The following is a 27,439-nucleotide window of genomic DNA, read 5'->3' as shown; positions in this document are numbered from 1 at the left end:
CCATGTTTGTGTGGCTTTCCTGCAAGTGCTCTTGTTTCCTCCCACACTCCATAGACACGTTCGAGGTGAACCAGTGACTCTAAATTGCCCTTTGTGTGTGTGATTGCCTCTGGAATGGTTCAAGGTGTACCTTGCCTCATGGGTGTGTACTTTATGGTGACCCTTGAGCTGCACAAGTAGTTCCTGAAATGAGTGGATGGAAAAATATTAATCAGCCTTCAGCAGAAGGCAAATCTTAATCTAGTTTATTCATACAGACCCAGATTAATAACACAGTAAAATCCAGATGCACCGGTTTTCTACAAAATAAGAAACAAATGCAAGCTTTCATGTCATTTAATTTCCGCAGAAATGCTCCTGTTTTGTATGAATTCGTTGTCGAAGATGTTTTATTATGTAACTAAAAAAATGAAACGCCGTGTACATGTTATTTACTGCATACATCACATGTCTTCCAACAGGTCTAATTTGATATTTACGGCATGGACCCCATCTGAACCAATGATTTACAAAGAAGTGTGTTTTTTATTCAATTAAATCGTTGCGAAGTAAATAATAACACGCTCCGCTACACAAGACCTGTGGAATATTGATAAATATCCATGACCGTAGCCACGCCCATATTTAAAACACTGGTTTCCAATTGGACACCGCGAATCCTCCCACCCAACAATAAAATGTCACGGAAAGATTCTCGCGCGTTGATTGGTTCCTGTTCCGTTGCGATTCCCGCCCACAATCCACTCTTTAAAAGTGGCGTACCGTGGAGTTACGGTAAACTGGCTCTGCCGCAGGTTCGAGTGGGAAGATAAAGAGCAGTTCAGATATCTGTTGGGTAAGAATTTCTTACTACGTGGATTAGACGGTAAAACGCGAAGGGTTTTGTGGTCACCTGCGCGTGCGGGTGGCTTATTCGCCGGTCTTTGACACGTCGTGTAAATCAAAAACGTCGACTAACTTAACTAGTAACTTCGATTCTCATCAAAATCTTCGATCCGACCGAGGCGTGTCATTTACCACACTTTTACTGTGTCGTTCGCACGCGTTTCCAGTTTGACCAGTTCGCTCCAATAAATTAATGGACAGATTTCATCATCACAGAGTAGTTTAAATCACACTTGCCATATTGATTTTTTTTTCTCTTTTAAATATAACTTTTTGGACAGCAGGGTATTTTCTAGCTTTTTTTTCGGCGTTGACCAAAAGAACGCGAAATGCCTGGTGGGTGAAATATAATAAGTTGGCGCGATGCGGAGTTTTAACAGAATTCCGTCTCGAGAGGAGGCGTTTTCACTGCGGAGCCTCCCGGTTTGTACAAAATCTGTGCGCGTGCAGTGACTGATGATGTACTTCGCTGGAGGAGTTACGTCATCATGTCGGCGTTTCGTCATCACCCGCGCGCTCTCGTTGGGACACTGTAATTTACCTGTACGTATCGATTACTGAAAATCAATGGCAGTGCAGAGGGATGTGATCCTGTTACCTAAAGGTCGTTGGGTCGAGTTCCATTTGCTGGTAGTACTGGAGTACCTCTTATCAAGGTATTTATCCTGAATAATTACTCCAGTAAAATATTGAGCGAACGGGTGAAGAAGAGTGTTACCTAAGGAAATAACCAGTAATTTATCATTTAAATATGTATTGTGTCGAATATGTTAATGAATAACTCCTAAAATAGGGCACAATATTTATAAAGTACCTTATTTCTTAATTGGCATCTGATATTATTAATATTATTGTTATTTCTTTTATATGAGACACAGTTATTTGGTAGTGAATGAAGTTCTCCTTTTAGGTTTGTTCTCTGGGATTAGATCTTGCAAACTGCTGGTCTCCACCCACCCAACATGCTTCATATGTGCTTATTTACTGGGGGCCAGAGATGTGAAGTGACTTATGCAATAGATCACATATGTGTACTACGTGTATGTACTGTCACACGTATGTAAACTGCTTTTTCCATGTGCTGACATGAGACTCCAAAGTGTCTCACATTAGATTTGGGGATGATAAATCATCAGCCACCCTCTTATGCGATGATATCTGTCAGCTGCTCACGGGGCGGCACACGTGTTAATTTCCCCCCGCTTTGCTCTTCTTTCCGCCGTCCTGCTGCTTCCCGACGCCCCCGGTAGCCACAGTCATGTCGAAGGGCACCGTGGTTCTGGCCTACAGCGGCGGGCTCGACACCTCCTGCATCCTGGTGTGGCTCAAGGAGCAGGGCTACGATGTCATTGCTTACCTGGTAAGGGGTTTCGCCCACGTCGAGATCCAGGTCGTCCACCCAAGGTTTGACCGGCAATGAATGTGTGCAGCGCAAAGACCCGCAGGAAAAACAAACAAACAAACAATCAATACTTAAAGGTGCAGATTGTGCGTTCCACTGGGGGGGGACTGCTGTTGAATTTTGGGAGGAGGGTGTGGTGGGCCTGCATGGGCAGGGTTTGAGGTCCCGCTGCAGATGTCTTTTGTGTTTCAAGCGGGGCACTGCCTTACCCTGAGGGCAGATGGCAATTGAGAAATTTGCTCACGCTGCAGATCTGGTCCCACCATGGGCCACAGACATGGGGGCGGGGGGCTTCTCAGCCCTGGCACACAGGGGCTCACCCATACACACAAACACGCACACGTGACACTTTGTTGGTTTTGGGTCTGACTGTCGCAGAGTAAGGCAGCGGAGCGATGACAGTGAGCGTCCCGCCTGCTCTGGGCGCTTCAATCCCCAGAGCACGGTGCGTTGTCGTTCAACGCTGCGATAGCGATCTGCCTGAACAGCAGCGCCAAACAAAGCCCTAAGGAGCGTGCCGTGAACCAGCGTGATACCACTGTGTCGGACCCATTTCCGTTAAACCTAGATCACGTGCGTCGTTGTATTGCGCTAAGTTTTTCATTAGTCCAGTCAGAGCCTCTTTCCCAGGATAGTGACTCCTCACATTACGAACACAGTTGGTACCAGAAGTGTTCATAACTCAGTTTGTTTGTAATTCAAAAGTCACTTTTCCTACCAAGTCAAAATCATTTAAATGTTGCTCAAATTTTTCTGAAAAACCTTCTATTAACTCTCAAATATAGATAAAATACATAAATACTTGATAAGCCTTTTAACATTTTTATAAATTTTAATAAAACTAAATTAAAATGACTAAAAATTAAAAGAACCTCTCCACTCAAACTTCTGTTCAGTGCTCCGGAACACCAGACCGCAGCTGTAAACATGGTGGAAACGAGTTGAACGAATGCGGTCTTAGTCACGTTCCCTGGGTGCGTTTTACTGCCATCTATGGGCTTGGTGGGGAAACGCAGGTCGTTTTCACTCCGCAACGGAAAGAAATATGGGTGAAAAATATGCAGCTAAAAATAATCTATTTTCTTTGCTTCTATTTCTTGCTGGAAAAGAGTGCGTTCCACTGATGTATGGATGAGTGACGCAGTGTAAGTAATGTATCTAGCAGTGTAAGTCACCACGGTGAATAAGGTGTGTGGGCTGATAACACTACATAGAGTTCATTGGAAGTTGCTTTGGAGAAAAGCATCTAAGTGAATAAATGTAAATGTAAGACAAGTGTTAAGTTGTTTACTGATTAACAGTATAGAGTTTATGACTCACCTCAGGAAAACCAAAGGGTGACCCGGTGCGTTTATTAAGTTTTCTGTGGAATATTATTAAACAGAAGGAGTTTAGAAATTACTCCCCCGAGAGAGAAACTGTTAATGAGCAGGTTTTGTTGAGGGAGGAAAAACAAGCGGCCTTTGTTTCGTCGAACCGCTGCCTGATAATGGGCCAGGCTGTCTGCCGGAAAGTGAATTAGGAATTCCGGAGCAACCGGGTCTGTTAGATCTTCCGCGAAATTAAGCCCAGTCAGACCCTCGGGGCCGAGATATGATCAGAAACCCGTGATGGAGGGTGAGGAGAGGCTCTGGCTCCGGTCAGATTTATTCAGTTGCATAATTGCATTTCTCTAACTAAATATCGTCCTTTTGTTTTTTTTCTCTGACTGATTCATTCCTTTATCATATCAGTATACAGAAGATACCTTGTAATATAGTCCCTGTGCTTCTGCATATTTCACAAAAGCCCAATATTGTTAAGGTAAATTATAAAGGACTTTTTACACACACACACACACACACACACACACACACACACACACACTGGTTGAAACTGCTTGTCCTGAGTGGGGTTGGGATGAACCAGAGCCTAACCTGGCAGCTCAAGGTGCAAAGCTGGAGGGGGAGGGGACACACCCAGGACGGGACGCCAGTCCATCACAAGGCACCCCAAGCAGGACTCAAACCCCAGACCCGGTAGTGAGCGGGACTCAGCCAAACCCTCCGTGCCACTGCACCCATCCCTGACTTTTTACTTGAGATATTTTTGTTCTTGTTTCTAAACGTACTTTTATTCGGGTTCATTTTGTTTTTTTTTTTTTTTTTTTTTTCCATCTGAATGTTAATCTGACACCTGACCTATTAACAGTAGTTTCATAATGTTTTGTAGGATTGATTTAGGCTTTTTAGTCTATCATAAAAGGCCAAGAGCTGAAAAGTTTGTGCTTTACGCATATAAAAATGTGTAAATAAACCACCGAGGCACGGCCAGTAGCTTCTGTCCACTCTACAGGACACGTTTTCAATCTCCCAAACTCTACGTGTCAGTGCTGAATCCTAAAGTACCCTGGAGAGGACAATCTGTGCTTTTCATTGATGCCACATGTTTGTGGATGGAGCTTGGGAGATGTGGAAATTCTCAAAATATATTAAAATTTTGTTGCTGGCCCTCAGGAGGATAAGCATCACATGTGTGGCGGATATTGGAGCTTTGGGCTAATTGGCTTCTTTCCCAACAGGCCAATATTGGGCAGGACGAGGACTTTGATGCTGCACGGAAGAAGGCGGAGAGCCTTGGGGCCAAGAAGGTACGGCGTGCTCCGCAGATTGGACTGGGGTGGGGCAGGCTAGCGGGATGCGGAAAACGTTCAGTTAAACCGTCATCCTCCCGCCAGGTGTTCGTCGAGGACCTGCGGGCTGAGTTCGTGGAGGAGTTCATCTGGCCGTCCGTTCAGGCCAACGCCATCTACGAGGACCGCTACTTGCTGGGCACCTCCATCGCGCGGCCGTGCATCGCGCGTCGCCAAGTCCTCATTGCCCGCCAGGAAGGGGCGCAATACGTCGCTCACGGAGCTACAGGAAAGGTGTTCTGGGAGCTGAAAATGTCATGAAAAAGGAGCAGCGGATAATAGTAATAATGATGATAATCACAGGTGCCAGTCTATAATTATTATTATTTAAAAAGTTGCACAGACTGGCACTTGTTTTATTATTATTTTATTTTTATTATTATTCTTTAAAAAGTTACACAAACTGGCACCTGTTCTTCTTCTTCTTAATAATAATAATAATAATATTATTATTTAAAAAGTTACACACTGGCATCTGTATTATTATTATTACACACACACATTTTCAGAACCGCTCATCCTATACGGGGTCACGGGGAACCGGAGCCTACCCGGCAACACAGGGCGTAAGGCCTAGAGGGGGAGGGGACACACCCAGGACGGGACGCCAGTCCATCGCAAGGCACCCCAAGCGGGACTCGAACCCCAGACTCACCAGAGAGCAGGACTGTGGTCCAACCCACTGCGCCACCGTGCCACCCTATCATTATTATTATTATTATTATTATTATTATTATTATTATTTAAAAAGTTACACAGATTGGCACCTGTTTGTTATTATTATTATTATTATTATTATTATTATTAGTTTATCATGTTGATACAATACTTTACTTTCAGTAGAAGGGATAACTGGCAGTGTAGTGGTAAAAGCAGTTTTCATCTCCTGCTGTAGTACCCTTGAGCATTTTACTTGCCTTCAGCTGCTCCAGTAGAATTACCCAGCTGTGTAAAGGGGTAAATAACTGTAGGTAGCTTAATATGGTAAATTACTGCGGAGAGAAGGGCCATCTGAATTAAGAAAAGTAGTAAGGGATCGCCAGAATTTTTATGCTAGAGCCTTAGTCTGTTATGCTGGTCATGATAATACATATATATATAGCTTTATGTACTGTAGTATATTTGTACATGTAGACTTTTTTACAGATTGAATTAAACCTTATTCGTTTTGAATGATTTCAAGGATTTTAAGTTATCTTATGTATCAGGTACAATGTAACCCACTCCTAATGGTGGCCCTGCTGAGAGCTGGTAGGGTAGTTGGTAGAACTGCTGCCTTTAGGCCCCAAGGTTATAGGTTCAAATCCCCTCTCTGCTTGTAGTACCCTTAAGTAAGGTACTTACCTTAAATTACTCTAGTGAAATTATCCAAGTACATAAATGGGTGTGTTGCTGCAAGTGTCTGCTGAATGAAGGAGTATAAAGTGGATGCTTCCCTCCTCAGAACAGCACTTACTACTGATGTAGGAAATGTCCAGTCAGGCCACTAGAGGACGGCACAGCACAGCAGGACATCAATGGCTGTTTCCGCTGGGTGTGAATTAAAGGAGTGAGTTGTTACGAAGATTGAGAGTGTTAATCAATAGCAGCAAAAACACACAAATTATAAAATGAAATTGGTTCGGTGGAGATTTTGTGACGCCACCTGACCCGGTGATGAGAAGAATGGGGGTTTTTGGAGCATAAAAAGAGGTCAACACCTACAGTTGTTTTTCTCCTTTAAATCACACATAAGGGAGTATAAATGTGTAACCAGACATTTAAGGTTTAGGGTCAGATTTTAAGAAAAAATAATACATGAATTGGCAGTGACATTGATGAGGAGCTGACTGTACCTTTTTCTCCTGCAGGGAAATGATCAGATTCGGTTCGAGCTCACCTGCTACGCCCTCTACCCTTCAGTGCAGGTGAGTAGCAGTTGACAGGTGCCCCGTGGTTGGGCAGGTGGGCGGAGCCTAGTCTGCCAGCGGTGCCAACAGGCGCCCCCTGCTGGACAGGTGTTGCACAGCAGCTCGGCGATAATGACCGTGACACGGTCACTTTTCCCTTTATGCCAAAGGCACAGACACTCTTTCGTGAGATGGTGCTCTTGACTTGCTTTTTGTTTTCCCATCCTAAAATATGAATTTCCATGCATGGGTTAAAAAATACATGGGGGTGCGGTGGCGCAGTGGGTTGGACCACAGTCCTGCTCTCCGGTGGGTCTGGGGTTCGAGTCCCGCTTGGGGTGCCTTGTGACGGACTGGCGTCCTGTCCTGGGTGTGTCCCCTCCCCCTCCGGCCTTACGCCCTGTGTTACCGGGTTGGCTCCGGTTCCCCGTGACCCCGTATGGGACAAGCGGTTCTGAAAGTGTGTGTGTGTGTGTGTGTGTGTGTGGGTTAAAAAATACTACCATTTCATATCCTAGCCTATGATTTGGCCTTTTGAGCCCCTGTTAGACTATTCCTCCTCCATCTCTCCAGATCCTCGCTCCATGGAGGATCCCAGAGTTCTACAACCGCTTCAAAGGCCGGAAGGATCTGATGGATTATGCTCAGGTATCCTGTTCACCCTACCTGTGTGCGTGTGGGTCTGGGCTGTTGCTATATACTGTAACTGTCTCCCTGCACACCTGCAGAAACACGGCATCCCAGTCCCCGCGACCCCCAAAGCACCGTGGAGCATGGATGCCAACCTGATGCACATCAGGTGGGTATTGGGTCACGTGCCCCCCCTGTGGCAGACAAGACTGGGTGCTTCCCTGTAACCTGAGATCCACGGCATTATTGATTCTGGTTTCGGGTTAAGTTCAGAGAAAGGATCTTTAAAAGAATCCTGATGTCACAACTGGGAAATATTAAAAACGCACCGAGTTCCATCTTTAACCGCTGTTATGTGTTTTATTTCTCCAGCTATGAGTCGGGGATCCTGGAAAATCCCAAGGTAATCCTGACCGAGATGGACTCGGATTCGCTTACGGCAGTTCAGATGTTTGAAATGAATCGGTTGAAGGGGGAAAGGGATGGCGAACATAGACGTCCACATGGTGTTCAGATGTTCCAGTACAGAGGGGAGTCAGAAAGGTCAGAGGTGATGGAACTGATGGCCTGGCTGCTGTCATGGCCTGTGATAAACCCATCCGGTCGCGTTTTCTCTTTCTCTCATTCTCTTTCTCGCTCTGTCTCTCTCTCTCACACACACACACACACACACACACACACACACACACACACACACACACACACACACACACACACAGAGTAGCGCGCACGCACAGAGCCTGGGAAGGGCCCGGGAGAGACAGACTCTGGTCTGTCAGGGATGGCTCGGATAATTGCCAATTTCATGGGAGCGTTCCTGGGGGCCGGGGGCTACGCGGTCAGCTGCCTCTGGACCTCCTTCCAGGGCCTTTGTCTTTCTTCCATAACGGAGGGCTGCGACGTGGGCGGGGGGGGGGGGGTGGCGCGCTCTTCGCTCTGACACCGTGACACCAGAGTGTCACCGACGACAAAGGCCGGGGATCCGGGCGACGGGCCTCCCAATAGGAGGACGTGTCGAGGGTGGGGGAGCCCGGCCCTTTGTGCGCGACGAGCCCGGGTTCAGGCATTGAACCCTCTCCGTGCCCCCACCCCCCCCACCACCACATTTTCACAGTGCAGGAATGTACAGTAACGAAAGACGAGATGTCTGCTCTCCATAAACGCTCATTATGCGATGACGAACAATACACAGCGGCTGAGCTCAACTGTAGACAAATATTTGCACGCGGTGGCTCCAAATAAACTAGGTGCGGTAAAGTGTCCCTCCAGTAAATATTAGCAAATTTTCTCATAAAATCTTTCCGAAGTATCTGCACGGTGCCATGGTTAAGGAATTTACTATGATTTATATGGAAAATGACATGAGATGTTTTACTGGCAGTGATTGCGTAATATTTGAACTTTATGATTTAATTCCTTCATACTTACGCTGACTACTCGCCTTATGCACGCAGCCGGAGTTGAAAGTCCATTTGTTCCTAAATCCAAAGTCGCTTTCATCGCTGAGTCAACGTATATTACTGTACTTATTAACTTGGAACGGCATTAAAACGAAAACTCGTTTAAGATGACTGCGATTCAGTCTGATTCATCCCGTAAATGTGCGCAGTTTTAATCACCTTTATCGTTGGTGGCCAGCATGACATTCGCAATGCACCATAAACACTGTGGAAGGGAGTTGAATGAAGGTGGTCACACACTTGTAGTCTGAGTGCATTTTACTGCCATCTGCTGGCCGGGCGTGGAAGTGCACCACATTTCTCCACCGTAATAGATCGGTGTGTAACAGACAATTAGAAATATACGGAAAAATGTTTTGGTATTTTCAGAACTCATGGGGGGTGCTGTGGCGCAGTGGGTTGGACCACAGTCCTGCCTTCCCGTGGGTCTGGGGTTCGAGTCCCGCTTGGGGTGCCTTGCGACGGACTGGCGTCCCGTCCTGGGTGTGTCCCCTCCCCCTCCGGCCTTGCGCCCCGTATTGCCGTTTTAGGCTCCGGTTCACCGCGACCCCGCTTGGGACAAGCGGTTTCAGACTGCGTGTGTGGAATGCAAACATTCGTAATTCTTGGTACAACTGTATTTGATTTGGCAGTGGTCTCTTTTGGGAATAATTTACAGTGTGTGAGGGATTTAAGTGTCTAAACTGTGGGATTTAACCTCTTTCCCATGCTGATGGGACACCTCCAGGCCGGGTCTGCGGAACACTGTCCGGACGCAGTTAGACCTTCGTAACACCGTCCCGTCGGGATTTCCTTGCCTTCTTAGCAGGACAGTAAAAGGCCGTGGGTCGTAAACTAGGAGTCCCATCTGAGCCACACGCCCTCCTCCTGTAGAACCCAAGAGCAACCGTTCTTCGGGAGGCTGCCTGGGCGCGTTGACCGGCACCCGTCTACCTTCATCACCCTCATTCGTGCCTTTTTAACCCCGCATACTTCACTTAAACAATTAATATTTTAACAAGGAAGCCCTTTGCACCGCGGCAGAGATGTGTGGAAACTGCTGGCTCATTGGCCCAGAAGCCATGCGGTCAGCCAGCATCCCATTAGGAGAGGCGAACAGGACCGCGAACGCGGACCAGACCATCTCCGTAGAGACGTCGCTCGTCTCGGTCTGATCCTGCCTCTCCATCTCGCCTCGCTTCCCTGTCCTCCTCCTCCTCCTCCATCTCTGCACCCCTTTTTCTCTGAAGCCGCACCGTGAGACCGGGGCGACGAGCATCCGAACAGCTTCGTGCGCGTCGGCGCACCGCGTGTAACGCACGTGTCCGTTCATATGAAATGGTTCATAGAAAAATGCTGCGGCCTTGAGCTTGAAGGTCCGTGGTTTAAATCCCCTTGATCAAGATACTTACCCTGAATTGATACAGTAAAAATTACCCATCTGCAGAAATAGGTAAATCACTCTTTATGTTGCTTTGAAGAAAAGTGTCAGGTAAGTTAATAAATGTACATGTTTGAAAATATCAAAGGGGGGCGTGGCAGCGCAACAGGTTTGCCCGGGTCCTGCTCTCCAGTGGGTCTGGGGTTCGAGGCCCGCTCGGAATGCCTTGTGATGGACTGGTGTCCCGTCCTGGGTGTGTCCCTTCCGCCCTGTGTTGCCGAGTTAGGCTCCAGCTCCCCGCGACCCCGTATGGGATGGGCGGTTCAGATGGTGTGTGTGTGTGTGTGTGTGTGTGTGTGTGTGTGTGTGTGTGTGTGTGTGTGTGTGTGTGTGTGTGTGTGTGTGAGAGAGAGAGAATCAAAGCGTAGAGGCAAAGCAGCTTGGTGGTTAGAACATCACATCTCCAACAAACACAGTTCCGAATCCCGCTTCCACTGCAGCACCTTCCATCAAGGTATTTACTCTGAATTGATGCTGTAAAAACTACCCTCCTGTGTCCGTGGGCAAATCATTGCGAGTATCTGTAAGTCGCTTTGTGGGAAAAGCATCAGCACGATGAATAAGTGATAATGCAGGAATTTACAGGCCACATGGGAAGCAATAAGAAAATTAGTTTGGATAACAAGGTTAGCTCTGCAGATGGCAGAAAGAAAATGAAGCGTGTTTTCTCTGTTTGCTTTTTGATGTTTTGTTGTGTCGGCGGAGGCACGGCGGCGGGACGGTGCGTCACGAGGTGCGCTGCTGTTTTGCAGAACCACCCCCCCTCGGACATCTTCTGCATGACCAAGAACCCAGAGGACTCTCCCAGCGCTCCTGATGTTCTGGAGATCGAGTTCAGCAAAGGTGCGGGTCTCTCCTCGGCACTCTTTCGTAGGGCAGCAGGTGGCGTAGCGATTAAGGTACCGCATCATTAACCGTGCGGTTTCCGGACGTATTTATATAAAGGGGAGAAAGTATGAAGTAGAGCAGCACACATGTGCCCTTCTGGCTTCTGCACTTGATTTCCAGGTGGGGGGGGGGTTCACATGTTTTGTTGCTCCTCAGTTGATTAAACTTAAACTGAGCAGGTTTCATAGTGGTTTGAGCCATCACCCTGCACTGAAAGGTTCTGGGTTCAAGTCCCCTTCCTGCTCTCAGTAGTCTTGCTTTAGGTACTTACCCTGAACTGGCCAGCAGAATAAATGTGTAAATCACTGTAAGTAGATTAGTGCACAAACCTACTGCTTTGGACAAAATCATTTTTACATTTATTCACTTAGCAGACGCTTTACTCCAAAGCAACTTCCAATGAACTCTCTGTAGTGTTATCAGGCCACACACCTTATTCATCACGGTGACTTACACTGCTAGATACACTACTTATGTTGGGTCACTCATTCATACATCAGTGGAACACACTCTTTCTGTGTCGCTCACACACTATGGGGGAACCTGAACAGCATGTCTTTGGACTGTGGGAGGAAACCAGAGCACCCGGATGAAACCCGTGCAGACACGGAGAATATGCGAACTCCTCACAGACGGACCGGGGATCAAACCCACGTTCTCTCGCGCCACCCGGGCCCCGTGAGACAAAATCATCAGCTCAGGAATGATTAATAATGATTGTCAAAGTCGTCGATTGGATAAAATCTAACGTGCTGGTGTGAATAAGCGGGTCAGTTAAAAGCGAGCACCTACTTAAAGCGATCGAATGTCACGTGATGTTATTTTTCCCCCCAAGTGAGTCGCAAGGCCTTCTACCTTGAGTCTTCGGCCACTGAACAGGAAGCGGGTAGGTGCAGGGAGCCTTCTTTGGGAACCACCACGAGACTTGGGGGGTCAACACCCGCTCCCCCCTCGGCAGAGCTTTGACCGTTCCTCGTCCATTAGCTTTGGGATCAAGCGGGGGATGAGCGGAAGGGGCGCAAATCCCATGACATCACGGGCGGTTGGGGGGGGGGAGGGGGCAATGAATTTTCGGTTGATCGTTGCTGACCGGGCTCCGTTAGTGCCTTCGCACGGCGCTGAGCGTGAGTGCTGCCTCATGCACGCTCGTGTCGGAAATTCTTTAACCGCTAGCAGGAATGCAGGAAGCTCCTGTCCGTAGCGGTTTCGCTGAGCGTAAAAGACTCCTCTGGACTTTCCGTTGACCATCAGATATTCCACTGACGTCAGTCCGTGGACACATTTTCGCTTCGAGTCCTAAGTGCACAGCGTGTGGCCGGTCTACAGACGCGTTCCGGTGCGTTGGCCGCTCAAGTTGCAGCGAGTCTCCTAATGAATTTCCGCTTTTCTTTTTATTTGCATTTTGTTTAAAAATCTCTTCTCTAAACGTTCCGCTCGTAGCCGAGCGGACGCGGAGGTTAAAGCGCACCGGAATGGAATAGGAGGGCGGAATCCGATTAGTTCAACTCGCTTCCGCGGCGTTTACAGTCCGTCTCTGACCTTTGTGAGCGTTGGCGTTCCGTGACAAGGTGAGGGACGCCGCACGTGTTTATGGCCTCAATGAGTGAACGGTCGACAGCGAAACTGGAGTTTGGGGAGGTAAATTATTTTCTGGGGTTTTAAATGGGCGGGAGGGCAGGCAGGTTCGGCCAGTGCCCGCTGTGCGGCGGGTCTGGGGTTCGAGCCCTGCTTGGCGTGCTTTGCGACAGACTGGCATCCCGTCCTGGGTGTGTCCCGTCCCCCTTTGGGCTTGGGCTCTGTGTTTCCAGGATAGGCTCCGGCTCGCTGTGACCCCGCTCGGGACAAGCAGTTGTTGACGTTGGTTGGTTGATCCATTGTGATTTATAACAGTTTTACATTTATTTATTTAGCAAACGCTTTTCCCCAAAGCGACTTCAAACAAACTCTATGCAGTGTCATCAGCCCACACACCTTATTCACCAAGGTGATTTACACTGCTAGATACACTACTTGCAATGGGTCACTCATCCATCAGTGGAACACACTCTCCCTGTCACTCGCATGCTATGGGCGAACCTGAACGGCATGTCTTTGGAGTGTAGGAGGAAACCAGAGCACCCGGATGGGCCGCATTCGGACATGGGGAGAACGTGCAAACTCCACACAGACTGAGCATGGATCGAACCCACATCCTCTCACACCACCCAGGCGCTGCACCACTGTGCCACCCATGTTTTATATAATAAGCTATTTATAAATATTTACCCATTTACACAGCTGGGCATTTATTACTGTATCAGTTGAGACCTTGTAGTACAAGCTGGGATTTTTACCTTCCAGTTGTAATCGCTGCGAAACCTGCTGCCCTTTTAATATTTTCACAAAGATGTGGAAATAAAATACGCTTCAAATCATTTTCCTTTTATCATAGGTGCGCCTCACATTTTTACAAAGTCTAACCCATAATGCATCCAGTCTGTCTCATTGCACTATTAAGTTTATTATTATTAACCTGGACGATTGCGGCTTTGGACGTGACGACTCCGAACGTGTTCTAACTCGGTCGAAGGTAGCGACCCACGAACCAAAGCTTAACCAAATTCCCAGGGGGAACCAAATCCGGGCTGAACGGCGAGAAACTAATTAAAGTGACAAGTAAAGCGATAATTTCATAGCGTTTTCCATCGCCTCCCTTTTGTGGGGGGGGTTCGCAGCGGGGGGTGGGTGGGTCAAAGTATTTACATATATAAGTTCCCCGCTTATATGTTAATGAGCCAGGCTGGGGAGTGCAGATCTGCAACTTTAATTTTCCTCTTTTTTTTCCTCCAAAATTCCTTCAGTGCGTGAGCGGAGGGGGAACGCATTATCCTCCCTCTTCAACGATTAGTTTTACTCCTCCACAGCACCTCTCCCCCCCCTTCCCCTCTTCTCCTCTCGCTCTTTCTTTCCCTCGCATTATGAGGGGCTGGGAGGGGGTGCGGCGGGACGGGACGCAGTAATTTTTCCTACAACTGTGTCCGCCGGCCCTTTGTGTCCTTTCTCACCTCGAGCCGTAGAAGGGGCCGAGCAGGGTCCTTGAGAACGTCCCTCCGCGGCCTGGGAAGGAGACGCAGCTCCGATTGTGCGTCCTGACAGCGACACCTCCTTTATTTGGACCTTTAATCTAATTATTAGCACAGTGAGGACTCTTTAGGACTTTTTTTTTTTTTTTTTTTTTTTTTTTGCGCATGTGAGAAGCGGGAGTCCTCGCGGTGCTCGTAGTGCTGCGGGGGGGGGTTCTCTCGCTTACGCTCGGCGGGCATCGCGGGTCGTACATTTTCACACACGTGCGTAAAATGCCTTTCGTGTTCGTCGCGGATGTAGGCGATGACTGGACCGTGCTGGCGAGGCGCGTCGTACTAATTGTTCCCGAGCACGGAAGTTAATGCGAAGGTGGTGGTTTAAGCTGCCCTTCGCGATCAAAGGACGTGGGTTCGAATCCCAGCTGTCACTCCACCACTCTTGATCAAGGCACTTACCCTGAACCAGCACTGTACAAATTACCCAGCTTCTCAAGTCATTCTAAGTACATCAGTGTACAAATCTAATGTCATAAGTGGCTTTAGCGAAAAGCTTCAAATAAATGAATAAATCATAGTCACTTTTAACGATTACATTTACAGGTGGTCCTTGATTTATGGCGATCTTGACTTGCAACAGCTGTCGCATCAACCTTATTACATCGTTTTTGAATGCCGACGCTTGTTCCTAACATTTAAGGACGAGCACTCCGTCTGTTGCGTGAAAACATCAGCTGGTCACACACACACACACACACGCACACGCACACACTTACTTTCAGAACCGCTTGTCCCATACGGGGTCACGGGGAACCGGAGCCTACCCGGTAACACAGGGCATAAGGCCGGAGGGGGAGGGGGGACACCCAGGGGGACTCGAACCGCAGACCCACTGAAGAGCAGGAACCGGTCCAACCCACCACGCCACCGCACCCCCTCAGCTGGTCATATTTCTTAAATTTTATTGATTAAGCTGGTGCCTTTCTCCTGAGCAGCTTGAAGTTCTAAGATCTTTACAGTTATTTATCCATTTATACAGCTGGGCAATTTTACCGTAGTAGTTTAGGGTGAGGGGAGGCATGGTGGCACAGTGGGTTTGATGGGGTCCTGCTCTCTGCCGGGTCTGGGGTTCAAGTCCCTCTTGGGGTTCCTTGTGACACACTGGCATCCTATGCTGGGTGTGTCCCCTCCCCCTCCAGCCTTAGGCCCTGTGCTGCTGGGTTAGGCTCTGGCTAACCCTGCATGGGACAAGCAGCTTGAGAGAGGGAGTGTGTGTGTGTGTGTGTGTGTGTGTGTGTGTGTGAGAGAGAGAGAGAGTTTAGGGTGAGTACTTTGCTCAAGGGTAGCATAACTGGATGGGGATTGTGAACCTATAACCTCTGGATCCACCTGAAGCAGCTGCAACCACAACACCACCAGCTGATTCTCGTTGAGTGCCAGCCACTCGGTTTTATTTAAAATAATGTTGTTCTGCTTACAGACCCTTTAGTTTCTGATTCTATTGAAGTGATTTTTTTTTTTAAATTTAAAATAGTTAGCAAGCAAAAATGTGAGGATAATACAGGCAGTTCCCAGATTGTGAAGAGTCCTGTGTCCTCAGCCCTATTAAATCGGATTTGTACATAAGGCGGAACAGTTAGGTACGATTTGTGTCTAACGTCAGTTTGCCAAATGTTTGTCTTAGTATATAGTATATCGTGTACTTTTCTATGCATAAAAAACATTAAACAAACACTTTGGATACACTAGAACATCTTTAATATAACAATACAATAATAATAATACAATGTAACAATGTAATGATGATAACAATAATAACCAATGTAACTACAGTATTTATAATAGAGAAAGACATAGAAAGAGATGGTAATAAATGTGACTACTGTCATGATGAGCAGAGGAGACTGGGGAGGCTGGACCCAAGTGCGGGATCATTTATTCAGAATCAAAGGACTAGATGCGTTCTTGTGGTCGGGGACGGGCGAATGGTTGGTCGATCGGCGAACCGAACAGAGGCCAGGATCCGAAATCGTGGTCGAAGCGCAAGGTGGGCGGTTGTTATCAAAGTGACGTGGAATGGGACTGGAGAACGATGAGGGACAGGACTTGGAAGAGTAAAGCGAGGTGGGTTTGAGAACGTTGGGGGGAGGGTGTCTAGAGAGAGAGAGAGAGAGAGAGAGATTTGCTTTGCATTTTCCAGTGTTCATTGGCATTTCACCTTTAGCGTCATTATTTCCACTTTAGTTTCAGTTGTGATTGTTTCATTTTCCTTGATGCATCACCATCACTTGCATCACATTTACGCTTTGGTGCCATGGTTAGGAGGGTAAAAACAAACAAACAAAAAAAAAAAGCCAGATACTGTAACACATGAGACGTTAACGGGAAAAGAATCGACTCTTTGTCCTACTGCGAGCTCACGAGCCGACGAACCGCTGCGGACAGGCAATGTTTTGATTCGCGTTAAAGTAGCGCCCGTTTATTTCAAACCGTCCTACGTACAGTTACTCTGATTTTTAATATAACGGGCTTAATTGTGAAGTTTTCATTTGATTGTTACTTAAGGGTGACAAATGAACTTCCGGTCAGTAAGGGAGCGGTTCGCAACCGCGGGTTGTTCGTAAGTCGGACGTTCGTGCGGCGGATTCATTCGGCGCGTTCCTGTCGCGCTCTGTCCTTGCCGCAGGGGTTCCGGTGAAGGTGACGCACCTCAAGGAGGGGACATCCAAGACCACGCCTCTGCAGATCTTCACCTACCTCAATGAGATCGGGTGAGCGTGCGCCTTGCAGCCTCGTCGTTAGTTACTTACCTACCTTTCGCTCGTAAAGTTTGCGCCGCAGACTAGCGCGTGTCCTCAACCGTGTAACTGAACCCCTGTGAACCCCCCCCCCCCCACAGCGGGAGACACGGCGTCGGGAGGATCGACATAGTTGAGAACAGGTTCATCGGCATGAAGTGCAGAGGTAAGCGGACGACCCTGCGATTCGTCATAGCGGTTTAAGACGTTTCCTTGCATTTAGACGGTTCTGGGTTCGCATCCCTGCTCCCGCTGTAGCGCCCGAGCAAAGTCCTTACCCTGAACCGGTAAAGTGGAAAAAGTAGGTGTAAACGGCTGAATGAAGACCGTGTTTTAGCGTACCTTAGTCGCTTGGGCACGGGCGTGCACTGAACGGATGAATAGGGCAGCAGGGTGGCGTGGTGGTTAGAGCCGTCACCTCTGGGCTCAGCAGTTGTCAACTGAACTCCCACCTCCTGTTGCGGCACCCTTGAGCAAGGTATTGACCATATATTGCTCCAGTAAAAATTACCCCACTCTAAAGTAAAATTATTTTGCGCGTGTGAATGAAAACGATGCCAGTGCCGACCGATTCTCCGTGACTTCTCTTCGTGATCTGCGTATACTTTTGCTTATTCGTCGGACCTTTAGTGCTCTCAGGTGCTACAGTGTTTACAGTTGTGGCAACTGCCCCACCTACCATGGTATTTAACACGGAGCACAGCAGTGACTCCTATGACACCACTAGCAATGACTAGGGGTTTTCTCCTAACCGCTTTTTACGCCATGTTAAGTATAGGTTTCGGTGGAGGGTTTCAACCCTGACCCCTTCTGTCGACCCCACGCGCTATTGATGCACGCGGAAGAGTCATTCGCAGCCTTTGTGGATTCAGTGCTCGACAAGAACTTGTTCTCCTTATTCGGAGTAGTGTTAGAAGCCGTCTTTAAGACCTGCTCGCGTCCACCCTACGTGGGCCAAGTTCCGCGGTTCGGAAACGGCCGATCCGAGATCGGCTCGGCCTCCGTCGCTGGTGCGGAGACGGCTTCTTTTGTCCTTCGCTCCGGGGCTTTAGTCTCAGACCCTCAGTACGGCACCTTGCTGTGAGAGCATTTCATTATGGTCATGTTCTTATTACCGTATTCATTCACTCCTGCTTTCTCCTGTCCTCGTCGTCATCCAGGCATCTACGAGACCCCGGGGGGCACTATCCTGTACCATGCCCACCTGGACATGGAGATCTTCACCATGGACAGGGAAGTGCGTCGCATCAAGCAGGGCCTGGGGATCAATTTCTCCGAGCTCGTTTACAATGGTAGGTGGCACTGTTACCAGGTGACACCTCCATCCTGTCCTTGCCGTACGTGTTTGGGTTCGAGACGCGCTGCCTGATCCCGTGAAAACTACACTAACAGTGAGAGAGGATTACAGAGCAATTTATGTGAGAATAAAAACAGATGAATGGAACTGGTATGTACATGTAATATTTGGAGTTTATCTCAAATTGCATCCTTTTTGTGTTTTTTTTTTTTTTCTCTCCTACCGGAAGCCATGTGAAATATGGTTCTGGTTTACTGGTGGCCTCTCTGCCCTGCCTTGTTTAAGCTCGGTTTTCTTTATTGTCGAGCCAAGCATGTTGGCACAGCAGGTAGCGCTGGTGTCCCTAGCTCGTGGTTTGGGACGTGGATTCGAGTTTGCATGTATTTTACATACTCTTCCTGTGATGTGTGGGTTTCTTCCAGGTGCTCTGGTTTCCTCCCATAATCCAAAGATGTGTTTTAAGTGGATTGGTGACTTCGAGTTGCCTTTATTGTGTGTGAGTGTTACACTGCGGATAGATACACGGTTGTACGTAGTTTTGTGCAGTGTATCTAGTGTTCTGTTCTAATCTGCCTTGGTCAAAGGGGGGGGGGTCACCTTACTATAATTCAATAATAATAATAATAATAATAATAATAACCTTGCATAACCTGCCACTTAACCTTTATCATGGTCTACTGGAGATCAGGCGGAGCACTGCAGTGTAAGTGGGCTCGTCCCGCCTGTCGCCAGCTGATACTCCACTCCAGGCCACCTGTGGATTGGACCCCCCGCTGGAGTGACCTGGATCAGGTTTCGGGGAGCCATTGTTTTCAGGGAGCCATGGGTCCCTAACTCCTCCAACCCCTGAATGGAATCCCCTATTAGCGGGTGATTATGGAGCCCCTGTAATGAGGCCCACATGGGATGGACAGGCTAATGCCGCACCGGAGGACAGGATGGGGGGTCCCACTGGTAGGAACAGCCATGTAGGTGTGGTGAGAGGAAAGATTAAACTCATTAGCCTTAAAATGTGACAATTATGACATTCCTTGCTACTCCTATTAGGATCTTCCTAATGGCAATAGGTTGTATTTTTGTGTCTGTGTCCTACAATCCTCAGAAGTTAAGTTAATGTTTATTGCAGTTTCAGTATACACAGGCTCTGGTGTAATACAATGGAGCTGGTAGTGCAGTGATTAGAGGTGCTGCCTTTGGGTCCAAAGGTTTCAGGTGTGAATCTTGCTCCTTCTGTAATGCCCTTAAGCAAGGTACTTGGCCTGCATTGCTCCTGTAAAAATGACCCATCTATATGAATAGGTAACTTTCTGAAGAAAAGCATCAGCTAAATTAATAAATGTAGATATAATGTAAACAATGAACATGGTACATATATGATGTGGTGATTCAAATACAGATGTGAGAAGTAGCAATGAGATGATATGACCAAGAATTTTGAGTCTGTAGAAATTTCCATTCAGTAAAAGGTAGAGGTAGTTTAGCAGTATAGTGAATTTTGTAGATATGTAGTTTAAGTAGAAATTTTTACAAGCGTTTGCGCTCAGTTGTATTTGTACTTATGAAAGAGTGATGTAAATTGTGGTCGTTCCAACTTCCCTGGAGGGGATTTCGGTCAGAAGAGGAAAAGGAAATGACATTTTGCTGTGTCCCAGGGCTGTTTTAACCTACAGGGACAGATTAACTGGGAAGGGGGGGGGGGGTGACGGGTTCGAGGGAGCAGGTTGAGGCAGATGCGGAGACTGAAAAGCCCCCTGCCGAGAGGGGCGTGTCCCTCGTCTCGGCTGTCCCGTCGCCTGCGGGGGGCATTGCCATCGGGGATGGGAATGTGGAGCTCACCTGGAAACACGGCGACAGGGAAGCCTGTGTGTGTGTGTGAGATGCTCAGCGGGATCATTAATAGTGGATCATTAATGTTCAGGGGGAAAAGCCCTTATGCGCATGCCCCCTCTAGTCCACCCACCCTGAACTAGGGGGCACATCAGAAAACTGTGCCTCCTAATTGGTACCATTGACCTTTGTTTTTTCATGAGCCGGTCAGCCTTGTGCATCTTTGATACCTAGATTCAGAAAACGTTCATATGTGATATTTTGAAACGAGTAGTAGGGTGTAAAGTGGAGCCATAGCTTAGTCCTGTGTGTCCCCTCCTCCTTGTCTCATTCAACTGGCTTCTTTGACTGCCCATCTCAAACGTCTGGCTACAAAAGGGCTACAAGTCGGTCGAAGGACCGGAACCCGGTACCTACAGCACCTGATAATTCCCTACACCTCAGTGTGAGCGCTGCACTCCTCAACCTCCGACCGCCTGGCGGACCAACTCGGGACACATTTAAAAAATGAAAATTCAGAAATGTGGTAGAACAAACTGTCTCTGTCCCTCAGAGCTGCTGAATCCTCCCAGCATTCAAGAAGGGTCTCAAGCCCATCTTTCAGACCAATTTCTCTCCTGATCTCCCGACAGCTCTATCAATGAGCCAAACACCATCTGCTATGATTTTCTTTGTATTTGCTAGCTGAATTTCACTTCTACAGGCAGCTACTTGAGTGATTTGAACCACCAACATGGTGATATGATACACATAAGCTGTGCATCAATAACGTTGTCTGTGTCTAAAGCTCTTTGTTTGTTGGTACGCTTTTTAGCCTTGAGTTGTATGTCACTTTGGACAAAAGCATGTTGCTTTTTTTTTTTTTTTTTTTAAAAAAGCTCCGAGGCAGTATTAACAGGGTACCACATCCTTTACCTCCTGGCAGATAGATAGGAACTCTTAATTTTGGCTTCTCTGCTGGCTATCAAGGTCCCTGTTTCATACCCCATCCCCTCACTCCCTGCCTGCCTGCAACCCACAGGATTCTGGTACAGCCCGGAGTGTGAGTTTGTCCGCCACTGCATCGCCAAGTCGCAAGAGAACGTGGAGGGGAAGGTGCAGGTGTCTGTCCTCAAGGGCCACGTGTACATCCTAGGCCGAGAGTCCCCCAAGTCGCCGTACAACGAGGAGCTTGTGAGGTGAGCTGTTCATTCCTATAGCTTCATTCACACACACATCATCTGAAACCGCTTATCCCATACGGGGTCGCGGGGAGCCGGAGCCTAACCTGGCAACACAGGGCGAAAGGCTGGAGAGGGAGGGGACACACCCAGGACGGGATGCCAGTCCGTCGCAAGGCACGCCAAGCGGGACTCGAACCCCAGAGCCACTGGAGAGCAGGACCCGCTCCAACCCACTGCACCACCGCGCCCCCAGCTTCATTCATTCAAGAGCTTTTAGCTGGGCAGGATGAAAAAAGAAATATAGACGAAAATGATGCTTTATTATACAATGAGAGATGTTCTCGGATTGTCCATATGTCATTTTTGGTTTGCTAAAATTTCAGCATCATTTGTAATATTACATTCAGATACGATGCTTCTGAACAGCAGACTCCTCACTGGTCTTCTCGATGCCCGAGCTTTAGACATAAACGGACTGGAGCGATATTAAGCGCGTATGGGTGCTTTATTATCCAAAGGTGTTCTATTTCACTTACTATTTCAGTCATTTTTAACATTGTGCCAATGAAGTAATCCAATTGTAACACTGTAATATGTATGTTTCTGAGACCGTCACGCAACCCTCATTTGGGTCACGATCTTGGGTCAGGGACCACTGGGACTGAGTCGGGGTCTGAGGTCAGGTTAAGGTTTGGGTGAATGTATGAAATCCTCCATGACTCCTGCCCCAGCCGCTCCACCCATCCGATAGGAATGATGCTCTTTCACACCAGTCGGAGTTGCCTGGAGCGCAGATGAAAGCCTTCGTCTTGGACTTTTGCTCGTAATGGTGCGCCTGGCGTCTGCCGGGTGTCGTGTTGCTCTGCCGCAGGCTAGCCGGGTCATCCTAAGGGGCGGCGTTTTAGGGGACATGGGGACGAATAGAGCAGATGGTCACACCGAGATGTCCCATTAACCAACAAAGACCTCCTCAGCCACCTGCGAGAGGGACCTCGCGTTGGTCGTAGCGCCTCCGCATTTCACGCTGCTTCGCCATGACCTCCCACGACGCGCCGTGGACAGGATGTGGCTCACGCGGTCATTAGCTTGGTAGTGATCTCGCCGAGGCGACCATCAATCTTCAGCAGGCGGATATATGACGGCTTCAATAAGGGCCCCAAGCGATGATGTCACACGAACCATTTGGCGCAAGCAGAGAGAACACCAGTCATTTAAAAAAAATAAAAAAAATTTAAAAAAAAAAGAAAAAAGGCAAATAGTAGTCGTTTAGCTGATGCTTTTCTCTGAAGCAACTTATGGTGTTATGGTGTCTAGTTATTTACCTATTGTATAAATAGGTAAGCAGGATCATTTTTATTGGAGAAATTTGAGGTAACTGTGTTGCTGAAGGGTATGGCAGCTAGAGACTGAACCTGCAACATTTGGGTTCAATGGCACAGCTCTAACCACGATGCTACCAGCTGTTCACCACTCAGTTCATTTTCAATAAGGACACGTTGACTCTCTAAGGGCTCCTTCTCTCAGCTCTTCGAACAGCAGTTGGATTGGGTGGTGCTTTCATTTCGGGGGCGCGGTGGCGCAGCGGGTTTGACGGGATCCTGTTCTCTGGTGGGTCTGGGGTTTGAGTCTCGCTGGGGATGCCTTGTGATGGGCTAGTGTCCTGTCCTGGTGTGTCCTCTCCAGCCTTACGTTCCGTGCGTTGCTGGGTTAGGCTCCGGCTTGCCGTGACCCTGCCTGGGACAAGTGGTTTCAGGCTGTGTGTGCGCTTTCATTTCTGCTTCAGCCAGAGCCGCCCAGTTGATGCCATTTTTCTCGATAGGTTCAAGACACCCGTTGGAAATTAGCCGAAAATGCTTTCGGTGACAGAATTTGAGAAGTATTGCGCATTATAAAGGACTATATGCACCGTGTACTCGCTGCAGACACCTGGAGACACTTAGATTTAACCACTCTCTTTGATTTAATTGGCAAAATGAATAATTCATACAGCATAACTAAAACATTCATGTAACAGAATGGTCCGTGAATATCCTTTACCCTCCCTTTGGTATGGACTCGGAGGCAAGATGTTGACCACACAAACGCAATGTCTCAACTTCTTAGGCATTACCGTGAAAGCCCGGAGCGGAGATGAGTGACGTCAGAGTATCCATCTCCATTAAACGGGATTTATGGCAGAGGCGCTTCATCAATAAGTGCAGTGGGACCTCGCCAAAAATACCCAGTGAGATCAGGATGCCAATCACACTTACTTATCCCATGCAGATGTATTAATTATTCATTATACCCCTGTGTCTCTGGAAAGGGGATGGGGGGGAAAACAAGTTATGAAAAAACAGTTATAAATGTTTTAGTCTTTTTTGTAAAAGCTAGTAAAAAGGGGTATTAAGAGCTTCTCTACACTTGAATTGAAATTTCAATATATCCTAATTGCATTTTTCAATTTGAAGAAGATCCTATCAGATATGGTTCGGGAAGGACAAAGTATATGTACCAGGTTCGAATCTCCGCTCCTGCTGTATTACCCTTGATGAAGGCATGTACCCAGAATTGATACAGTAAAAATTACCCGACTGTATAAATGGGTGAAAATCAGGCACTGTGCATTGGTTCATATGGTGGAATGTAACAAACTGCTTTAGAATCACGTCTCTCTTCCTGCTAATGTAATGCACGTATTTTAGTTTTCGATGAGATGTACGTCGCTTTGGAGGAAAGGGTCCCTGAGTGTTGCCTTCATTCCTTTTTCGTTTTAAAAATGATAAATTATAAATTAAGTATGTTTCAAAACCATTTTTGCTCAAAATGTAAAATATTTAAAATATGCCTCCTTTATAGTTTCTTGCCGTCTTATTTTTTGACTTAGTTATTTCATTTTGTGGTGGTATTGAACAACACGCATGTGAACTAATTGAAACCGCATATATTCCATCAGGTCTGGATGGAGCAGCAACAAACTGCAAAACATGTGCTGGATCACTGCCCCACATACACACGTCCACACCGATGGATTTGACAGATGTCGACAATACAGACATTAAACTTTGGCTAAATGAAGCCAATTTTACAGCTTAAAGCTTGCCCTGTGTTGCTAAAGATCTATTTTTCATAAAACGATAAATGAATCCATCAGCAGCTTCATCGAACATCCATGTGTTAATATGGATCACTAGGTGCTTTTCAAGACCGTAAGGGAGGATGACATGTCCACCGAGAAAATCGGCAGGATTTATTTTTATTAGGTGCTGCCACTTACGAGTTTTATTGCTAATTAAGCACCGTGAAGTTCTAGCTGACAAGTGGCGGTAGAGCATGATGAGATGTACGTTTCATTTGTCATATTTGGTATTGTGTGAGATTTTGATTTCTACACTTTGTACAATTCAACGAAAAGAGAAGATTAATAAACAAGTCCTTGTATTTTGGTGTGTGCGCTCAGAAACTATAAAAAGCCGTTTTTCATAACTTTTTCATTTTTTAAAACAAAAATTGAATGATGGCATCGTAATTTGCATTTTGGTTTTTCAATTCTGAATCGAAAACGAATGAATGCAACGTACACGGACCGTAAATGCATAAACTGAAATGTAAATCATTTGGGTCCAGCTGTATAAATGGGTAAATTCTAAGCTTGGGGGGGGGGGGGGGGTGCGGTGGTGCAGCGACCTTGGCTGGGTCCTGCTCTCTGGTGGGTCTGGGGTTCGAGTCCTGCTTGGGGCGCCGCCTTGCGATGGACTGGCGTCCCGCCCTGGGTGTGTCCCCTCCCCCTCCAGCCTTGCGCCCCCTGTTGCCGGGTTAGGCTCCAGTTCACCACGACCCCACTTGGGACAAGTGCTTTTAGACTCCGTGTGTGTGCATTCTAAGCTTAATGTGTGAACCAAACATTGGAAGTTGCTTTTGGAGTAAACGATCAACCCCATGAATAAATAATATAATAGTTTATGTATTTTCCTTACAAAACGTCTCAAAGGTGATTCTTCCCCTTAAAGTGATGCGGCACAGTAACCTGCACCATGTTCCCATTTTAGTGATTAACCCCTGAATGTCTCCTCTCTCTCTCTCCAGCATGGATGTGCAGGGAGACTATAACCCCTGCGATGCTTCGGGATTCATCAAGATCAACGCCGTCAGGTTTGTAGTCTGTTGCTAGGCGATAGTTCGGAGAACAGGACAATGCCCAGGATGCAGTGGTACATGTGTTCAGGGTAACTGCACATAAAGCAGGTAGACGGTGAGCAAGATGGCATAGTGTGACTTCCGCTATCTCTCCGCTGCGTTTCTGAGAAATACTGAACAAATTACTCTCCTCCTTCTTGCATGTTGCAGCTTGTAAAACCAAGGTTAATCTCTCATTGTGCAAACAAGAACTGGGAAGAGTCCCAACTTTAGGGATTATTTATAGGAAGTGTTGTCGAATGAAAGTGAGCATTTTAAGAAAAAAGTCAGGTGTTCTGCATCCATCAACGTCCCTCTCTACCCAATGCAGGCTGAAAGAGTACAACCGGCTGCAGAACTACTCCTTCAGAAGCTAAGAGGGGTCACCGGAGGCAGGGGTCCGGTCTGGCGCCCATCTACATCCCCGTCACAGCTGCCGGTCTCCTCAGGGGCTCCGCTTTCATCACCCCTGCTGCACCCCGTTCTGTAGTACAGTGCTTGCATGTGGTTAGAGCTTTACAGTAGATGTAGGGTTGATGGAGGAGAGGGATACGATAAGCCTAGTTTAGTCAAGTATGTGGAGAAGTGGAGGAGTTGGCGCTGCAATAAAAGGATTTCATTGTTTGCCGTCGCCTCCTTTCTTTCCCTTATTTCCTCACCGAAAAGAGAGCCCATCTTTTACCTGAGAAGTGCGTTGTCCCTCTGTACCAACGTGCCGCGGTCTCCATGGGGATGGCAGTGGCTCCCGTGGAGCCAGACTTCGGAAACGACGATGGAGAAACCTAATATAGAGGCAGGCGACTTTAAATGGGAGAATTAATGGTCCCCGTCCCATGTCAATTATCCCTCATTTGTGACTCACCAGAGCATCCTTTTGGGAGTCTGGTAGCACTCAGATGGGAGTAAAACTCCCAGCTTCACCTTAAAGAACCTCAGTGGAGATACCTTTGAGCAGAACATCCATGGTCACCATGATTGATCTGACAAGCCACACCATTTATTTGAAGAACGTGAGAAAAGATCTTTTCACCGGAAGAGGTAACACTGAGAAGGCGACTTTACACTGGCACACCATAGAACAGATCAGCACGGGGTCACAGCAACGCTGAGGTATAGAGTGTACCGAGAAACTGCAAATACACACAGATGCATAAAGCAAAGGGGAAAAGTTACAGTTTTTTTGGGGGGGTGATCATGTGGGCTTATGTAAGAAGTTCCAAAAAGGTGACCAGATATTCCAGGATTTTTTTTTTTAGTTACCACACAGATCAAATGTTAATTTTTTTTTTTTTTTGGCAGAAGATGGTCAGGCACTTAGCTCAACCGCACAACTGTAGAAGCGTTCTGGCGTGGATTGTAGCAATAAAATACATTTCCTTGCCATGTCAGAAACCGGCAGCTCATATCAAATGTCATTTTTTCAAGGAGTGTTTTCAGGGAATGATCTGATCCACATGAGAAGAACCACGTCCAAGCAGGTTTGTCTGGTTAAACCTGGCTCAATGACTGCATATAAAGAAATGGAAAAACTCTTAGAGGGCAGACAGGCTGGGGTTAAACAGGTCAACTCTGGAATACACACCCTGGTGTCACATGTGCAGTTTGGCACAGCGCTGGTCTAGTTGAGAAGAACCCCGTTGACGGCTGCACTCCTCAATGTCCGTGCGCTGAGCACTCCGGCAACCCCGTAAGCAAAGGGTCGAAGGGCACATGTGCGCCGCCCTCCTCAGCATCCATAAACAGATGGGGGAAGCCATTACGATCAAAGCTGGGTCTCCAGTTGGGAGGGAGGAATTAAATATTGATGGAAACATTGAAATATTTTGCCTCTTGCTTAATGTTCTTCCCCCCCCCCCCATCTGAGCAGGTTAATGAGTCCCTCCGCCGTTCCTTTT

The 27,439-nt window shown here is 47.4% G+C and overlaps 1 protein-coding gene across 1 annotated transcript; it reads left to right on the top strand.

Moving 5' to 3' along the window:
* Positions 1–768: 768 nt before the first annotated feature.
* ass1 (argininosuccinate synthase 1) lies at positions 769–26,171 on the top strand. Its single transcript, XM_018732793.1, has 15 exons — positions 769–835; positions 2,136–2,245; positions 4,848–4,916; positions 5,004–5,192; positions 6,809–6,865; positions 7,421–7,495; positions 7,576–7,646; positions 7,850–7,880; positions 11,110–11,200; positions 16,991–17,075; positions 17,204–17,268; positions 18,263–18,394; positions 21,248–21,404; positions 25,455–25,520; positions 25,876–26,171. The coding sequence occupies exons 2-15, from the start codon at positions 2,144–2,146 to the stop codon at positions 25,919–25,921; spliced, it is 1,236 nt and encodes a 411-aa protein (XP_018588309.1). The 5' UTR covers positions 769–835; positions 2,136–2,143; the 3' UTR covers positions 25,922–26,171.
* Positions 26,172–27,439: the final 1,268 nt, after the last annotated feature.

The sequence above is a fragment of the Scleropages formosus genome, chromosome 6 (assembly GCF_900964775.1).
Source record: "Scleropages formosus chromosome 6, fSclFor1.1, whole genome shotgun sequence".
NCBI classification, from domain to species: domain Eukaryota; kingdom Metazoa; phylum Chordata; class Actinopteri; order Osteoglossiformes; family Osteoglossidae; genus Scleropages; species Scleropages formosus.
Note: the sequence above shows the minus strand (reverse complement) of the source record. Positions and strands in the feature narration are given on the sequence as shown.

Coding starts and splice junctions, on each gene's coding strand:
- ass1 (XM_018732793.1), top strand. CDS start 2,144: ATGTCGAAGGGCACCGTGGTTCTGGCCTACAGCGGCGGGCTCGACACC. Junction 7,496..7,575: donor ATCTGATGGATTATGCTCAG/GTATCCTGTTCA, acceptor GCACACCTGCAG/AAACACGGCATCCCAGTCCC. Junction 21,405..25,454: donor TACAACGAGGAGCTTGTGAG/GTGAGCTGTTCA, acceptor CTCTCTCTCCAG/CATGGATGTGCAGGGAGACT.